Source organism: Alnus glutinosa, chromosome 1 (assembly GCF_958979055.1).
Source record: "Alnus glutinosa chromosome 1, dhAlnGlut1.1, whole genome shotgun sequence".
NCBI lineage: Eukaryota > Viridiplantae > Streptophyta > Magnoliopsida > Fagales > Betulaceae > Alnus > Alnus glutinosa.
Window position 1 is genome coordinate 42,868,883 of NC_084886.1, and position 17,160 is coordinate 42,886,042.

The 17,160-nt window shown below is 35.5% G+C and overlaps 3 protein-coding genes across 3 annotated transcripts; 1 reads left to right on the plus strand and 2 right to left on the minus strand.

The window, feature by feature from the left end:
• Positions 1-404: 404 nt before the first annotated feature.
• On the minus strand, positions 405-9,175 carry LOC133882579 (SART-1 family protein DOT2). The gene is made up of 13 exons (XM_062321787.1): positions 9,021-9,175; positions 7,574-8,480; positions 6,966-7,107; positions 6,814-6,868; positions 6,342-6,455; positions 6,145-6,241; positions 5,993-6,059; positions 5,794-5,853; positions 4,809-5,418; positions 3,874-4,283; positions 2,415-2,635; positions 1,392-1,476; positions 405-745 (listed from the first exon to the last, which is right to left on the minus strand). The coding sequence occupies exons 2-13, from the start codon at positions 8,473-8,475 to the stop codon at positions 671-673; spliced, it is 2,838 nt and encodes a 945-aa protein (XP_062177771.1). The 5' UTR covers positions 8,476-8,480; positions 9,021-9,175; the 3' UTR covers positions 405-670.
• A 1,589-nt stretch (positions 9,176-10,764) lies between these two features.
• Positions 10,765-14,573, plus strand: LOC133866181 (prefoldin subunit 2). The gene is made up of 2 exons (XM_062306007.1): positions 10,765-10,897; positions 13,821-14,573. Exon 2 carries the CDS (start codon positions 13,827-13,829, stop codon positions 14,271-14,273), a length of 447 nt encoding a protein of 148 aa, XP_062161991.1. The 5' UTR covers positions 10,765-10,897; positions 13,821-13,826; the 3' UTR covers positions 14,274-14,573.
• Positions 14,574-14,986: 413 nt separating this feature from the next.
• LOC133882600 (preprotein translocase subunit SECE1) lies at positions 14,987-15,722 on the minus strand. Its single transcript, XM_062321807.1, has one exon. The coding sequence runs from the start codon at positions 15,660-15,662 to the stop codon at positions 15,165-15,167; it is 498 nt and encodes a 165-aa protein (XP_062177791.1). The 5' UTR covers positions 15,663-15,722; the 3' UTR covers positions 14,987-15,164.
• Between the last annotated feature and the right edge of the window lie 1,438 nt (positions 15,723-17,160).

Here is a 17,160-nt window from a genome sequence, read left to right on the forward strand (position 1 = left end):
ATTCTTACGTGCGAGGAGTAGAAAAAGCAAAAGGAGGCCAGAGTTCTGCTTAGGCGTCAATGTCAATAACCTTCGTTTACCCGGATCACCTTTCTCTCATGTTGAGAGGCCTACTTAAGGCTCGTTTGGCATCACTTTCTAATATAACTTTTTGCATTTTAGTAAAAGCATTAATAAATAACTCAACACACAAACAACCAAAAAAAGTTAAAAACACCCTCTTCATTTTTTTTAACCTAAACGAAGCCTTAGAAGGCATCTTCCCAATTTTTTTACGTAAAAGAATTTGCGTCCAGACCAAAGACTTAACCAACAATAAGCACTTTTCATATATGACCCTAACTGTTGATTTAGAAAAAAATAAATGAAATGGTGCTCAAGTAGAGTGATGGGTTGTAAAAATATGAGCAAAATTTGTAGATATTATTCTATAATCCTCTGGCTCACAGCCAAATTCCACCGGGCAATTTAAACCATAACCATTTTCTGTTGCATCTTACAAATTAAATTTATTTACAGTAAATAGCAGGAACGCAGATCAGCCATTCGCTACAGTGGGGCTGCAGCATTTACAGTGGCAGAAAAGCAACTCGCTAAAGACCTCTGCTGGCACTTCGTGTTAGAATGAGAACACTAAACTCCGCCCCCAAATTCCACCATAAATAACCCTTCAAGGTTTAGGCTTCTTTGGTGTGCCTGAGTTTGCTGGCTCTGCTTTACGCTTTATCCCCAAGAAATGCTCAACCTGAAAGGTTGGATGGAAAAATTACACTTAGTTATAAATGCCCGCAATGGGGAAAGAAGCAATAAAAGAAAGGATACATACATAAATCATAGATCGAATGCTACAGAGCAGAAGATATGATTATTCTATAACACTCTTTATTCAGAGAAAAAAATAAAAATCGGCAGTTTTGAACAGTGATGCAAATGCAATACCTCTAGCAACCTTACTCTCTAAACTTCAGAAATTTTATTTTATTTTTTTTATAAAAAAAAAAAAAAAAAAAAAACACTTATGATGTTCTGGATTCACATGTCAGGATTAATATTAGAAAACTGGAGAATTTTATCCAAAATATAAAAGCATAAAATCATGTTTTTACTGTTGTAGATCAGGCAGTTCTTAAGTTAATTTTTATTTCATGAATATATACAAGCAGGTCTAGCGAAACTGTCTACCAAGGAAAACTGCTTGACCACCACTAAAACTGTATTTAAATATAAACATTTTTTTTAAAAAAAAAAAAAAAAAAAAAAGGGCCTGACAAATATCAAAATAGTTTCTTGGGAAATATTCACAAGACTAAAAAGAGAAATTTATGCATCAATATATTCCAACCATTATACATAAACGGATAATATCACAAAAATGTATAGAGTTGACAGACCTTTCTATCACCAAGCATGGGTGTCAAGCCCCCAGGGAGATCCTTCTCCACAGTGGCAAAGCCACTTCTAGGATCACTGGTTTGCCTGGTAAGAAAATACATACAAAAATAAAAAGTTGATAAAATCGAGTAAATTGATGTAAAAAATTGCCATTTAGACCATAATAGAACTACAGGCTACTCATAATTCTCTAATTCAAATCTTAGATTGAAAACTGAGCTTTCCTCGTAGGGATGTTAACAAGAAACATGTATTTTTCTGTAAAATGAAAACATTAAAATTCTAGATATCCGTGAGACAACCTGATGATCATCTATTATGCAGATAGTGACACCTAATTGAAGCAAACCACCATGGAAATAGGTGTACTTTAATCATGTTGAATTCTACCACCCAACTGATAAAATCCCCTTTATCTGTCTTTGACAACATTATGATTCAAAAAGTTATTAGAATCTAATCATGAAGCCCCCCCAACTAACCCAACAAGAAATCAAGATTCCTTGACATGGCACCAAGACTGTAAAGACATTATAATCATCTGGCAGCACCCTACATTCCACAACAAAATATGGGAAAATCTATGCATCGCTACCAGCACTTGCACAAAAAGGGGAATAAAAATGTGAGGAACCATATCCAATATGCGAACATCAAGAGAAGATGTACAATGCTCTGACTAATTGCTTAGCCTCCTAACCCAATAAACCAACACCCACCCCCATGCAGCACGTGCAACTGCAGGCACCCTGTGGAAGTAAACTGATATTTATTGGGTACTACAATTGATGTACATATTACTTCACAAAGAATCCAGTAACCACAGATACTTCACTTGGGGGGAGAGAGTTGTTAATAGTAGCATGAAGTATGATGCCAATTTATCTTTTATCTCCCCCAATCATGGGGGAAGGCTTCTTTTATTCAAAACTATTTTTGCCTAGCTTCTTTCCCTCTATTGAAATTCAGCAATCGTTGATCATGATTATAAGTGAACATATGATACAGGATATAATACATACCCTGGTTTAACATGACCGCTAAGGACAAGATAGGGCATCTTTAGCTGCATTTGAGCTTCCCTCATCCTCTCCACAGATAGTGATGGTGTATCTGAATTCTTCATTTGCTTCAACTTCAATTCTTCCTGGTATTGCTTCATGCGCTTTTCTTGCTTCATTTTGCCAGGACCCTTCCCATGAAACTTATGCGAAATCATCCGGAAGGCTTCCTTTGGAGTCATCTGGTAAAAACATGAACATTTGTCAAGGAAACTCCTAACACTAACAAAGAAATTAGAAGTGATGCTTTACACTTCATTTATGAACCAAAGATCAATACATCAATATAATGGTCTATACATAGGCATATCTAGACGAAAGCAAGAGACTCTCATCTTCTTTTTGAAAAGAAGCAAATCATTTTGCTGCTATGAGGGTCCAAAGTAATTCAACTGTCACAGCTTACTGATTATTGTGATAATCATAAAGATATGACTAGTTTCAGTTTTTTCTGCAACATATGATTAACGCGCGCGCGCACACAGAGACATACAAGACAGCATGTTTGGACAGTTTATCTCCACACACAATGGGTCTCAAAGTTAAAAAGTCATTTAGGTTGTCAATTTTTCACCCAATAGTTAGTCAGGATTTTTACACCACATCTATCTTGAATGCCTAACCCATGTCTATCTCCACTTTACATGGACAAGTAGCAACTAGCTATCATGACACCACCTGTCTTCAATCATGACTCCAATTCAATATACAACAAAATAAATAGTCTCAGTGCATTTTATATGGCTTATTTTTTGTGGGAAGAAATAATAATAATATGGCATTAAATGCACGCACCTATTCATAACCATTACAAGAAACCGTAGTGGCATGAAATAGTGCGGTTTAAAAAAATTTATCTGTGGTAACCAGTTTGTTTTGTATAACCTCCACTCAAGGATGTGTTTCGTACCAATTAATGCAACAGGAAGGGCGCAGAGAGAGAGAGAGAGAGAGAGAGAGAGAGAGAGAGAGAGAGAGAGAGAGTTTATCCAATTCCACGAGATGACGTCAGTCCTTAACTTATGCAATCTAGCCCTCAATACAATTCACTACCAAACAGCCAAATGCCAACAAAAAATATTTTAAAGAAACACACTGCCAACTGGCTTCCCTCCAAAATCTACACCAGGTACCATGTGTAAACTCTATCTAAATAAGCATAAGCATCATCCACTCCAATGATCAAATAATGTCACACTATGTATTCTTCTCATTGAAGTTGATAAAAAGTTCCTCACTAAACCAGCCCACTACGAGGTCCCACAACCAATCTGTCTGCTACATATGTCATTTTAAAACCTTTTACTAGAGAATATATCTAAACTAAAATGCTGTCATATTTTAATATGAATGATTTACTGATTCATCCACCTAAAAAAAAAAGAACAGAAATGATTGACTGGTTAAGTGAAGCACTTACAATTCGCCCAAATTCATCTCTCCTGTCAATGCGAATTTCCTTTTTATGATCAACCAAAGATGATGAACGAGTCTCCTTTGATTCTTTTTTTTCATCATCATCTACGATGCCCACAAGTTTGCTCTTTTTCTTATCCATGTTTCTGCCACCCCAATCTATACTTTCTTTGAGTGTTCCTCGCTCTTTAAGCAGCTGTAGCGCACCTGATAATCCTTTCCCAACTGCAACTTCTTGGATAGTGTCATCCAGTACTATCTCCTCCTTGTCCTCGTTAGTAGGGTGCTCATCTTTACTAACATCTTTAACTTCAGTCCATCCTCCAGCCTCGTCTTTTATTTCTTCATTAGAAGCTTTTGGCTCTTCATCTTCTTCTTGCATAAAGACATCTTCATTTTCAGGCTTGCGGGCTTCTGATAGAGCAATAGCAAAAAGTAGAAGATATTTTAATAAAATAAATAAATACAAGCATTGGAAGACTTGAAAACCTATAGCAAACTAAGACATGAAATGAAATTTCAATAGAATACAAAAAATGATAATCCAAATTCACACTCACATAGTATCATATAGCCACCATACTATAGGCTCAAAAGTTGGCAAACTAGAAAAAGAAACTAAAAACATATTAGAATACCTAAAAGAAAGGAGGGGGATGGGATCAAGATTGATGTATAGATGGGAGCTCAAGGAAATTGGAAGCAGCAAAAGCAGGATAACATTCCAATGGAATATGGTCATGACTAAACCTAATTTTCCACCGGTGAATAAGATGGCCACCAGCTGACAACACTAAATGGCTGTGGAAACATAAAGCAGTAAAAAATATCAAATATGAAGAGATCTCAATTCAACCGGCGCAGCAGAAAGGTAGCTCAATTTTCAATTTTATTCACACACATAAACTAACATTAAAAACGAAATAAAAAAAAAATTACCTTCATCAAGCTGGAGACCCCAGACAAACTCCTCCATCTCTGTAAAGACAACCTTGTTTTCTTGAGACTCTCCAGTTGTGGGATTTTGATCTTCTGCAGTTTGAATGCTGGCAGCAAGAAGTGCAACTGCTTGAGGACCAGCTGTCGCCTCCTCCACTTGCTTTTTAAGAGCTAATTTCCTTGCTCTTTCTAAAGATTTATGAAAATCCTCATCATCATCAGCAAAAACTGGATTTTCATCTTCCTCCAATTTAACAGGAAGTGTTTGTTCCAACCGCAGTGATTTTGATGCCTCATCGGCTTTAGCATAAGCTGCCTGGTATGCATTGTATCTCAATTCAGCCTCAACTCTTTCTTGCTCCTCTCTGATGGCTTGTCTCGCATCATTCCTAGAACCAAGATCCCCAACACCCAAACCAGCAGAGCGAGCTTCTGCTTCAAGGGCATCTAAATCCAGCTTCTCTTTCTTCCGCAAGGATTTCTTTTTCTTGGGCTTTTTGAACTGAAGCATTTCTTCTTGAGTAAAGTAATCTGATGAGATCTTCCCAACTGAGTTGAGATCTTCAAAGCGATTGTTTGTGGAAGCACTCCCCTCTATCCTTTTACGGAGCTGGCAATAAGAAAAAAATATCCTTCATAATCAAGGACAAAAAACTGATAAAGAATTAAAATCCATTTGAGTATCAAAAGAAGCATAAACTCATTTTATGCAGGAAATATCTGAACCCCAGAAATTAAGTACAGCCACTTTTTTTAAAGGAAGTATGGGACAAAAACTCGAATAAACAGGAAGTTGCAGAAACAATGATTACAAGAATGCCATTACTACACAGTTAGTCCCTCCTCAAACAGACTACTCTTCTCCTTTCGCTTTCTAGCTAAGAGCTTTCTCTTGTATACTTCCAGTGTACTTAGGGGCGCCTTACGCTTTTAATAAAACCAGTTTATTACTTCTATATATATTACACGAGGAATAACAAATTACCTCTAGGAGTTTCTTCTCTGCTTCGCCAGAGAAACGTCCTCTTTCATCCAGAGCTAACCCCTGAAAAGAAGAATCAACTACAAATTTCATGACCAATCCCTAAGCTCAACATTTCATGGAATAATTGAATAAAAAGATGAAAAAGGAAAACTCCTCAGACTAAAATTTAACAAACGAATGGAAAAAACAGAAAATAAACCTCGTCCACAGTGGGATCATCATACTGTGGCAGCATTTTCTTCTCTGCACCAGGGTCATCATTAAACCTAAAGCATCACAATGCATAAGAGTCATTAGTCATTTTTTGATATAATTACGAATAATAACACATCATAGAAACAATCATCTTACTTATCAACATAGACCCCTGTTTTCTTCTTTGCAGCCTTGTAAGCCTCATCCCGCTGCTTTTGCTCTCCAATTTCAACATTCTCAAGCATGTCAACATCTGTCACATCAGACCAAAATCCTCTGTTACATAAAAATGTCAAGTCATCTGAAGGAACCTGGGCCCCGAAAAACAAAATGTTACACCAAAATCGTTTTACCTTCATTGATGTCACCATCTGCAAGTATATTCTGATCTTTGAGTGTTAAAACAACTGCCCCACCTTCCATTACTTTGTCAAGGCCATGAAGAACTTTCACCCCTCCCAGATTGTCTGTCAAGGGTTGAAGACAAAATATCAGTATTGATCAGTGATGAAGAAATCCATCAAATAAAACTATTGGCTTGCAGATCAGGTTCCAAACACAGTAGTGGGCCATGAATCATGAACAGGTGCAAACTAATCAACACCAATTAACAATAGTCATCCACACTTACATACACACACTAGTTTATTTCTATTAAGATGCTTGGATGTAATTAGGAAATTTCATGAATCTGCAAAAGAACTTGATGAGTATAGTATTTGAATCACTCCAACTGTGCACTCACAAATAAAATTAAAAAAATAAAATACAGATTGGACAGATTCAATTCTATAAGGAAAACCTTTAAGGACTAAGAATCCTTACGAGCAGTATGCTGACTTGGTTCCTCATCTTCACTATCTCCTTGACCAATATTGTCCTGGGAAAATTCACTCCATCACATCATTTAAGAAACTCGTGAAATTAATCATACTGAGAAACGTAATATAAAGAAACACTATCAAAACACAACTAACCTGTTCCTCAAAAACCTTTGAGAGCTGCAAGGCTTTCTCTTTTTCAGCATTCCTTTTCTCCCCGAGCTTACGAATCCGATTAACCCATGATGAAATCTCAGAAACACCCTCAGATTTTTTATTCAATCTCTCTTCTCTCTTCCTGAACAAAAATATTAAAAAGAAATGTAAAGACATATATCCAGTCACATAAATCATGTTTGGGGAAAAAAAATGGTTTTCACACTTCTGGAAATACGAAAATATGTATTGCAGAATCTTAGAAGAATGTAGCACCCCCAATAAAGAAAGCAACAAATCCTTGGAAAGAAAATAAATATGATGCGAATCACTCTCCCATAGTGATCATCGTTCAGCTGAACTAAAATTAGAGCACAAGATCCAATGGAATACTAGAAAGACAAGTAACTAAAATACTAACCAATACAATGTTAAGTACAAAGTAGCTACTGGTGAAACACAAGTAAAACCAGGATAGCAAGAAAGTATGACCATGACTGTTTGACAGAATTAAGGTAGGAATTACAGGAGTAGAAAATTCAAACAATACCATCGTTGATTTGACATGTCAGCATGCATAAAGAATGCATAAATAAAGATTTACTTACTTCAAAATGCGCTCCTCAAGCTCTGAGGTCAACAGCTGCACTCCAATTGATGAGCCCTCAGTGTTTTCCTCAATATCAGTATGATGGGACACTTTCCCTTGCCTTGAAGAATCCCTATCCCTATTATCTTCATAGTCCAGTTTATGCTTATCATCCTTTCCCTCATCCTTGCTCCAATCATAATCTTCCTCTGGAATTTTCCTGCTCCCTCTATCTCTTTCTCTTGACCTCTCTTTATCTTGATCTGCCAACCGCTCCTTCGCCCTATTTTTATCTTTCCCCTTCTCCCTCTCCACATCCTTATAGTTTTCTCTATCCTTCTCCCGATCTTTATGCCTATCTCTATCCTTCTCCCTTTCCTTTTCTCTTTCTTTATCATTATCCCTATCCCTATTCTTCTCCTTTGCCCTCTCCTTCTCTCGTCCTCGATCGCTATCCTTCTCTGTCTCTCTCTCCCTCTCCCTCTCACGGTCCTTCCCTCGATCTTTTCTGTCTTTATCCCTTTCATGCTCTTTCCCTCTATTTCTGTCTCGATCATAGTCTTTCTCCCTCACCTTAATATCTCTGCTCCTATGCTTCTCCCACTCCTCTCTATCTTCCTTCCTCCTATCCCTGTTGGGTACTCGATCCTTCTCTGAATCTCTGGCCTCTTTCTCTCTTTCCTTCAAAGCATCATCGCTACTTCTCTTCGACCGTTCTCTGTCTTTACTCCTATGCTCCTTGTCTTCACTGCGGCTACTCTTCTTCCTATCCTTGCTCCGGTGCTTGCTCGATTTATCAATCCCATTCTGTTCTAAATCATCATAAGCTCCTCCATCCCAGTGTTCTCTCATTGGAGAATCATCTCGATCACCCCTCTCTTCTCGGTGTTCATACCTCGAATTAGACCGTTCCATGTCCATCGCAACTAAAAAATAAAAGACAGAATCAGACCCCTCTATGTCCCTTACAACTAAAATGAACCAAAAAAAAAAAATCTATAAGAAATGGAGAACCAAAAAAAAAACCATATCAGGAACAATTTTAGGCATTGCCAAGCATGAGCTGAATTACGTAAATTTTTGGGAGCTCACGTTGTGTTTTTACCGAAAATTTATCAAATATATGGCGACCAAGTAACAGAAAAAAGAGTTTTAGACCGAAAAGTGATCCAAAAACGAAAAGAAGTAAGAAAGCTTGGTTTGGCTGCTTAACTTTCAGTCTTAGGGACCTAATATAACAGTAAGAAAACAATAAGAATGCATATACTCTTCAGAATAATGCTTCTATATCTTCTCGTTGATTTTCTCGGAAACCAAACGGAAGACAAAGCAGTAATTGATCTTCAATCTAGCATAGTTCCTTCGAAAAACCAAGTGATACTACTGGAACCCTAATGTGAAAATCCCTGAGAGAGAGAGAGAGAGAGAGAGAGAGAGAGAGAGAGAGGAGGAGGAGAGATTCGTACCTCTTAGACGGTGCTAGTTTGTGGCAATGGGAAAGAATCGTGAACCGAGCGGTGATGAGCAATTTTGTCGACGTTTGTGTAGGGCGATGAGTGATGAGAGGCTCGCTTTCTCTAAGCGACGTCCGCGACGCCTCTTGTTGAGTAAAAATCCTTCCTCCTCCCCCCTTTTCATAATAACTTCGTTTGTTGTTATGATTTACCTCCCCAAATTTCACGTTAATTTTTGCTCGACCCTACAATTGTAAGTGTTTCCGAAAACCACCCCTTCAAAGTTTTTTTTTTTTTTTTTTGGAAGAAATTTCACTAAAACGCCTAATTTTTCATGTGATTTCAATTTATTACTTGAGCTTTTAAAATCACATTTTAACTCCTTAGATTTTCCACCTTTTTTATTTCAATACTTTTTGTCAAAAATTGATTAGATGGAATTATCAAGATTAATGTCACTTAAACAATTTTATTATGTTACATGCCATATATTAAACAAATTAGAGAAAAATAGATGGAGTAGAGGGATGGGTCACCCCTCCCCCTCACAAAGGGGGCAACCACCCCAATAGTGAGTAGTCATGCGAGCCACCCTTTTGTTGAAACCAATAAACCATTAAGATGAAAGTTCCTTTTCTTTTTCTTTTTTTTTTTTTTTTTTTTTTCTAAGTAAATGTATACTTTTTTTCTTAAATAATTATCTATCCGCTTGTATTTTATATTCCCCCCTCAAATTCTCTCAAAAATGCATTTTTATTTTGTTATAAAAATATTTTAACAAAGCGGAGTTTAATTTTTACATAGATATAAGCTAACTTATTATTTTTTTTTTTAAAAAAAAAAAGAGAAAAACTTAGAGTAGCCATGCATCCGCCTTAACTAGGGGAGTGGTGTTCGATTGACCGCCTCTCACCCTTTCTTTTTATTTATTTTTATATAAATAATACTCTACATCTATTAAATTTCTCAAAATAAGCTATTTTATATATTAAAAAAATACGTTTTTAAATATGGACTCTACCTCCACAATACATTTCTAAATTTGTCACATTTGATATTACTTCATTTTTTTTTAAAAAAAATAATAATACAAAATACTCTTTACAATACCTTAACAAACAACTAATAAAAAAAAAAGGGATAGAGAAAGTGGGAAGAGACCTAAAATTTGAACCAATGAGGATTATGAGTAGTGGTATTAATTTTTCTATCGCATCAAAAATATTGTTTCAAACCAAAAAAAAAAAAAAATTACCTTTTAAAAATCATTAACAAAAGAAGTCAGTATATTTTAGAGAGCATAAAAAATTGAGATATACTACTTGGTATTATCTTGTGATTTTCTTATATCTTTTATGACATAACATTGTTAATTTATCTTTAAGATCAATTTTAATTAAAAAAAAAAAATCAATTATGATGGATAAAGGAGATGAGCGAGTAATTTCCAATATATATTAATTGTACATTAAAAAATGAGGTGATTTTTAAAATTGTCATTTAATTAAAATCATCATTTGATTAATTATATGTCCAATAGTAATTTTTAAAAACTGTTTTTTATTTTTATTTTTATGGACACTTGACGAGTAGTTAACGTACATTCAAAATTACTTGAGAAGACGTGTCAAAAAAAAAAAAAAAAAATTATTTGAGAAGAGCATACAAATCAGCATTTTTTCAAAAAATAAAAAATAAATCAAAATATGGGCTGGTATGCAATTCTACAACTTCCTGTGGGGATCCGTAGGTATACTCAAAAAAGCAAAAAGGGTTTGTGAATAAGAAGTAAGAACCAAAATCACAGTCGCACCTTCGATCCTCAAATTTCCTGCCACTCTGCTGAGCCACCACCGCTTTGCTCCACAGCTATTTGCTGCATCGACCAGGTACTCCCTCTCTCTCTGGCTTTCTATTCTCTTTGCTCCACAGCTGTTTGCTTTGGTTTCCTATGAATTTGCTGTCTCATTTGAGCCGAAATCGATGCTGTTAGCCTTAGTTAGTGTGTTCTGAATAATGGGGATTTCTGATATTAGCGACCCAACTGAGTATTTGGGTTTTCATTCTCAGAATTTGGGCAGCTCTGTGCTGGGTTATGCGTGAACTACTATCTATACGGGAGTTTGATCCTCAATTTTTGGATACATACTGATACGGTTTTGTTTTCTGCTATAATTTGGTTAGGGACTTGATGTACCAACTAATCTATTTAATCTAATAGCGTTCGTTCTTGCTATATGAGGTACTGAATTGAAAACTCCGATTCTTGAACAAGGTTTCATTATTTAGGTCTCGCCAGAAAAAAGAAAAGAAAAGGAACAGGGTTTTGTATACAGGGACATTTTCTTGTCTCTGAAATGTGGTAGCTAATGTAGCTACTTGATAATGAAACTTAACCCTGCGCAATTAAGTTCAAAATATTAATCATAGATAATATTTTTTTTTAGTAAAATTTAGTATACTTTTGAAAAGTGTTTCAACTTTGTCCCTTCTGTTACATAAAATTTAGTTTCCTGAAATACCTGACTCTAATGTTAAAGATGGGTCAGTTCTGGATTAGCACCAAAATGGTGGAAGGGTTATATATTTACGAACAGTAAGTGAGGTATCTGAATCTATGCATCAACAGTTCTAGCGTAGTTGGTTTCATGAGCTCTGTCTCATTTGGTTACTCATGAGCTTGAAAAGGAAAAAAACAAGATAAATGCCCAGGAAGGAACTGCTAACAATACATGTTAACATCTGATTATTCTAAATAGATGAGATGATGGAGCGGACTGAAGTTGGTCAGGAACTTGTGAGTGAAATGAACCCAGTTTATTAGGCCAAAAATAGTGAAATTCAACCCAGTTTACTTAACCTTTGGGCCCTGGAATTTAATAATGGCAATCATAGTGATGTTACCTTTAATTGAAATCCGAATATGATTGTAAAGGTGTTGACAGTCAAAATTCTTGAGATGCCAATCATGTATGAGGTTAAGAGGAAGTAATAGATGTTAATTGTTTAGGATAAATGAAACTAATAGCTCATGTAAGGAGTGTATTTCAAAACCTTTTCTTTATGATTGCTAGATTACTTGCTGTGAATCTGATATTTCTTTGACAGTTTTTGGTATACTTACATTATGTCGTCTATTTTGTATGCATTTAGTAACTATGCAATTGTTCGTGGGAGTCTTGTCTCTTGATCTTTCAAGCATGTTCTTGCAAAACTTCATTTAAAATTTGATTATATTCTTTACTAGGTTGAAGTGGTAATAGCTTGGGTTTGGGCTCTACAGTTTTATTTGATTAGGATGTTATAAAATCAAAACTGTCCCAAAATCAAAAGATAGAAATTAGTCACATGTCATTAGTTATATTGTTGCAAGTTCAAGTTTTCTGGCTGTCGAGAATATATTGAAGCATATTGCTAAGATCAAATTATGAGTTTCATGTTTTTTGGAATCCATGAAAAGCTTCCTTTTTATTGTCTGAACTTGTTTAAAACCGTGTTACACGTGCAATAAAACTATTTCAATTCATGTCTAAGCACCATCGATTGAAGTTAATGGTTTAACTGATTGAAGGATTGAAGTTAATGGTTTAACTGATTTTTCTCAAGGTTGTATTGCCATCTTAATTGATTTTTTTTCTTTTTCTTTTCGCGGTGCTTTTTGGTGAATTCATAGCTAATCAATCTTGTTTTTTTTTTTTTTGTTTTTTTTTTTTAATTTTTATAAGTAAATCAGATGGCTAATCAATCTTGTTCTGGCTGCTCGTCTTGTTTTTGCTCTGTTTGATTTTCAAACAATATGCACTTGTTGGATTGTTTGTGCTCTTGTTTTTTAAGAAAATGCTGAAATCTAGAGAATAATATCAGGATCTTATTGGATATCTTATTGCAGGAATGTTATTTTGTACATGAGTTACTTTTATATATAGAAAAGAAATTCCAAAAATAAATATATCTTTTTTTTACTTATCCAAAAATAAGAAAGTTCCAATTTTGAAGTATAGTGGGTGCCAGATTGTCAGTTAGTATGGCGTTTCTGTTCTAATGTAGAACTACATTGATAGATACTTTCCTCAATTAGTTTCTTAAGGACTGAATTTATTTATTTATTTTTATAAGTATTTTTCTTGGAAATCTTTTTTTGATAGGTATATGTCTTGGAAATCTTCAGTTAATGGTTTTGTCACGAGAGATTCAACTCCTACAATTGCTAAAGCCATATATTCATCTTTCTTTACATGTGCCAATGAGCTTTAACTCAAATGGTACTTCCTCCCTTTGTAGTAAGGTGGAGGGTGAGGTCGTGGGTTCATGTCCCACTGGGTGCATGTGCATGTGTAACTTATCAATAAAAATAAATAAATAAAAAATCATCTTTCCTTACATGTGACTGAGTATTATGTTGGTCATTTGCCAACTACAACCCTTGTTTTTGGGTTCAAATTTCGAACCTTTTAATAATGCCAAATCCAGTTGCCACACAAGTATGAGGTCCTTCTACCTGAATGTCCATCTCTGATTGTGGATAGTGTAACCAATCAGAATTTCCTATCAGAGGAAATATCCTACTTATTATGCTTACTCAAATGTAACTCATGGTAATGAATTTTTTTTAATGAATTTCTAGTCAGTGTTTTAACCAGTGCATGTTTTATTCTGAATTTCGTTTCTTATAAAAAATTCTTAAAAAAATCTGGTAAAAAAATATTTGCATTTCGTTTCTGAGATGTTAAAATAGAAGGTGTAGCGCTGGTACCTAGCCATCTAGTGTCCTTATCTTTTTATTTATTTGTTTATTGATTTTTTGATTCATAGAGAATCATGGCCAGCAGACCTGAAGATGATCGCAAGGAACCAGTAAATGAACAAGCAGTTGCAAATAAGTATGGTGCTATGAGGTCTGAACTCAACCAAATTTACTCAAAAATCACTGAACTGGAGATGGAAGTGAGTGAGCACTCACTGGTCATCAATGCTATTCAGCCACTTGACCCATCCAGACGGTGCTACCGGATGATTGGAGGTGTTCTGGTGGAGAGAACAATCAAAGAAGTCATGCCTGCTGTCCAGCGGAATAAGGAGGGGATTGAGGAGGTTATTGCTAGGCTCAATGAGGCCTTGGAAAAGAAGAAAAAGGAAATTGCTGACTTCGAGTCGAAGTACAAAATTAGGATACGAAAGTCTGATGGTGAGACGAACGATGAGAGCAGCCGTAAGGAAGGTTCTGCCCAGGGAGTCCTCGTCGGCCCTGCAGGCGGAAGTGAATGATGGGGTCTAGTATCGTTTTGCCCCTTTATTTTCTCAATATTGTTGCATATACTTTCCTTTAGTTTTGTACTGGGCATTGAAGACTAGGTTGTTTGGTTGATCAGGATTAGTAGACTGTAACAAGTATTGCTGAATGTGAGTTTGTTTGTGTCTCTTTTTGTGTGAAGAGCGGGGGGCATCTGGCTTTGCATTCATGCAAATGATGCTGAGGTAAATTGTTGAGCAAGAGTGCAACTGTCTTCCATAATTCTGTAGGCAAGACTTGATTTAAAGATAATGACCAAACAGTAAAATTCTGTAGGTGCAGCATCTTCATCTTTCTTTTTTACCACTCTTGAATGATCCATAAAATCATCTTCATCCAAAGCTTTCACTGGGCCCTTGGCAAACAGTGTACGCTTGTAATCCAATTTTTACAAAACTCGATCACCTGCGGATTAGAAAATCCCGCCTCTTTAAATTTCTTGTTTTTTCTTTTGATTAATTGATTCAATCAAATTGTTCCATGGATTGTTTTCTATATTTTATTTATTTTTTATTTTTTATTTTCAAAACAATTCAAATATAAAGCACTCCTAATATTCACCTTTAATATCACATCAAAACATTTTTCTGGAAGGAAAAACACAAAACTAAGATCAGACGAAATTCGATAATTACTCGATGCATGATTGAAAAAAAAAAAAAAAGGGCCGAATATTAGGATTAAAATATAAATTCTAAATCTGGAATGTGCATAAAAAAATATTGCCAGATTTACATAAGTCATGTCCAAAATCTGAGCATAGAGCTCGCATTCTCACATCCATGCACGAAACAAAATGTGGGCCTCGCGAGTGAGCAACCATCGCAAGCCCCACATTATCTTTATACCCTCTCTCTCTCTCAGTCTCAGCCGAAGAAATCCTGGACCCCTCTGCCGGCGAAAACCCGGTCGGAGAGCTCAGCCAAGACGGCATTCACGGTGAGCAAAACCACACTCGACCCTGCAATGACCCCGAGCACCACACCGGTGGTGCCCAAGACCTTGCCGAAAGGGGGCCACTCGATCTCGCGAATCTCCTCCGCCACTCCGCTCCAGAACCCTCCATCTCTCCCCTCCTCCTCCTTCCTCTGCCGCATGGCCTCCCTGATCTCCGATCCCAACTCGCCGACTCGACTCTCCGATTCCGTTGGGCTTTGCTGGGCGCTCACGGTTTCGGTTTCGGGGTTTTCTCCGGTTTCGTCGGCGGCGTTGGTGATGGTGAGGGATCGGTTTCTTAGTGGTCTGAGTTTGGGATGACTGACTGGTGGCAGTTTGAATCGTGCGAACGTTCGTGGGTGACCGGCTTTCGCAGGTGAAGGGAAGGGTGAGCTCACCGGGAAGTGTACGGTCATCTGTAGCGCCATTTTGTGTCAGTGTGGTAGTGGTGTCTGGTGAGCGGTGGGCGTGTCGGTTTGGATGGTGAGTATATTGGGTGTGAGCCACAACAGCTATCTATTGGGCTTGGGATACACTGGGCTTCACTTCAAGCCCAAACCGGATGTGTGCCTTTGCTCTTATTCTTTTGTTTTTTGTTTTTAATAAATATATTGTCACTTACAATAGTAATATTCTTGGACTATAGATAAAAACCTATAACCACTAGCTTGTGTGTGAAGGTCAAAAATATTCTCTTTTTTTTTTTTCTTTATTATTATTATTATTTTATAGATAAGGTCAGTAATATTCTTGAAAGTCTATCTCTAGCTTCTTTATGAAGATGAAGTTCTGTACACTTCCAAAAAAAAATAAAAAAAAATATGATGAAGTTCTGTATACCAACTTGTCATGGATGAAAAATTCATCAAGAGTTTTGTTATATTTTGTGGAGGCCAAGAAGAAAAAGACTTCACATCAAATAAAAGAGTTTTCAAATTAGGAAAGCCTTAGAATTTTTTAGGATAAAATATTTCTAAGCATATCTATATAATTTTTAGCATAAAATTCACGTATTTCTCAAACTACCATCCAATTGATAAGGTCCTCCCAAGTTTTTAATTTTGACAATGTCTCTCCCAAATTATCAAAAATTGTCAATGTTCTCTCCAATGACGAAAATACCTTTAATAAAATGAAATAATAAATAAATATTAAAAAATAGATACATAAAAATTCAGGGTGGCCAAATTTAAAAAGAAAAAGAAAAATTACAAAATTTTGTTTTTTTTTTTTAATTTAAAAATAAATAATTTTTTTTAGTAAATAAATTAAAAATAATTCATAAAAAAAAAATATAGGCTTTTTTTTTTTAATTGAAAAAATTGTAAGGTCATTACTTATTCAAAAAATAAAAAAATAAAAAATTGTAAGGTCATTTTTTTCTTTTTGTTGGCTTTGGGGGACTTTGACAATGTTTTTGTAGTTTGGGAGAGACATTGTCCCAATTGAAAGCTTTGGGGGACATTGTCAATTAGATGGTAATTTGAAGGGATATGTATACTTTTCCCTATTTTTAACTAGTGTTGTTAGGGACCATCTTTTATCTTATTCTTTTCTTTTCTTTTTTCTTTTATCCTCTCAAGATTGATGTTACTTTTAATTAAAGTCACCATTAGATTTTAGATAAATTTATCGGATTTTGATCTAATTGTAATTTTAAAAGTCATATTTACGTCTTTAGGAAGATAAAAAGATAGTCATTATCATTACTCCAATATTTCTAACACTAATCATTTCTAACTATACAAAAATTGAGCAATAGGAATTTAGATTGAAAAATGATATTCATACATTCTCCGATTCAGATTTAAAAAATGAGACATATAAAAAAAATATATAAGAAATTTATTTATATCATTTTTAATTTATATTACTAGAACCTCAAATTAACCCGGTGGACCAAAGCTTATACCCGGAAGGTGATAA

Coding starts and splice junctions, on each gene's coding strand:
- LOC133882579 (XM_062321787.1), bottom strand. CDS start 8,475: ATGGACATGGAACGGTCTAATTCGAGGTATGAACACCGAGAAGAGAGG. Junction 5,419..5,793: donor CAGAGAAGAAACTCCTAGAG/GTAATTTGTTAT, acceptor TCTTATTGCCAG/CTCCGTAAAAGGATAGAGGG. Junction 1,477..2,414: donor AGCGGTCATGTTAAACCAGG/GTATGTATTATA, acceptor TTTTCTTACCAG/GCAAACCAGTGATCCTAGAA.
- LOC133866181 (XM_062306007.1), top strand. CDS start 13,827: ATGGCCAGCAGACCTGAAGATGATCGCAAGGAACCAGTAAATGAACAA.
- LOC133882600 (XM_062321807.1), bottom strand. CDS start 15,662: ATGGCGCTACAGATGACCGTACACTTCCCGGTGAGCTCACCCTTCCCT.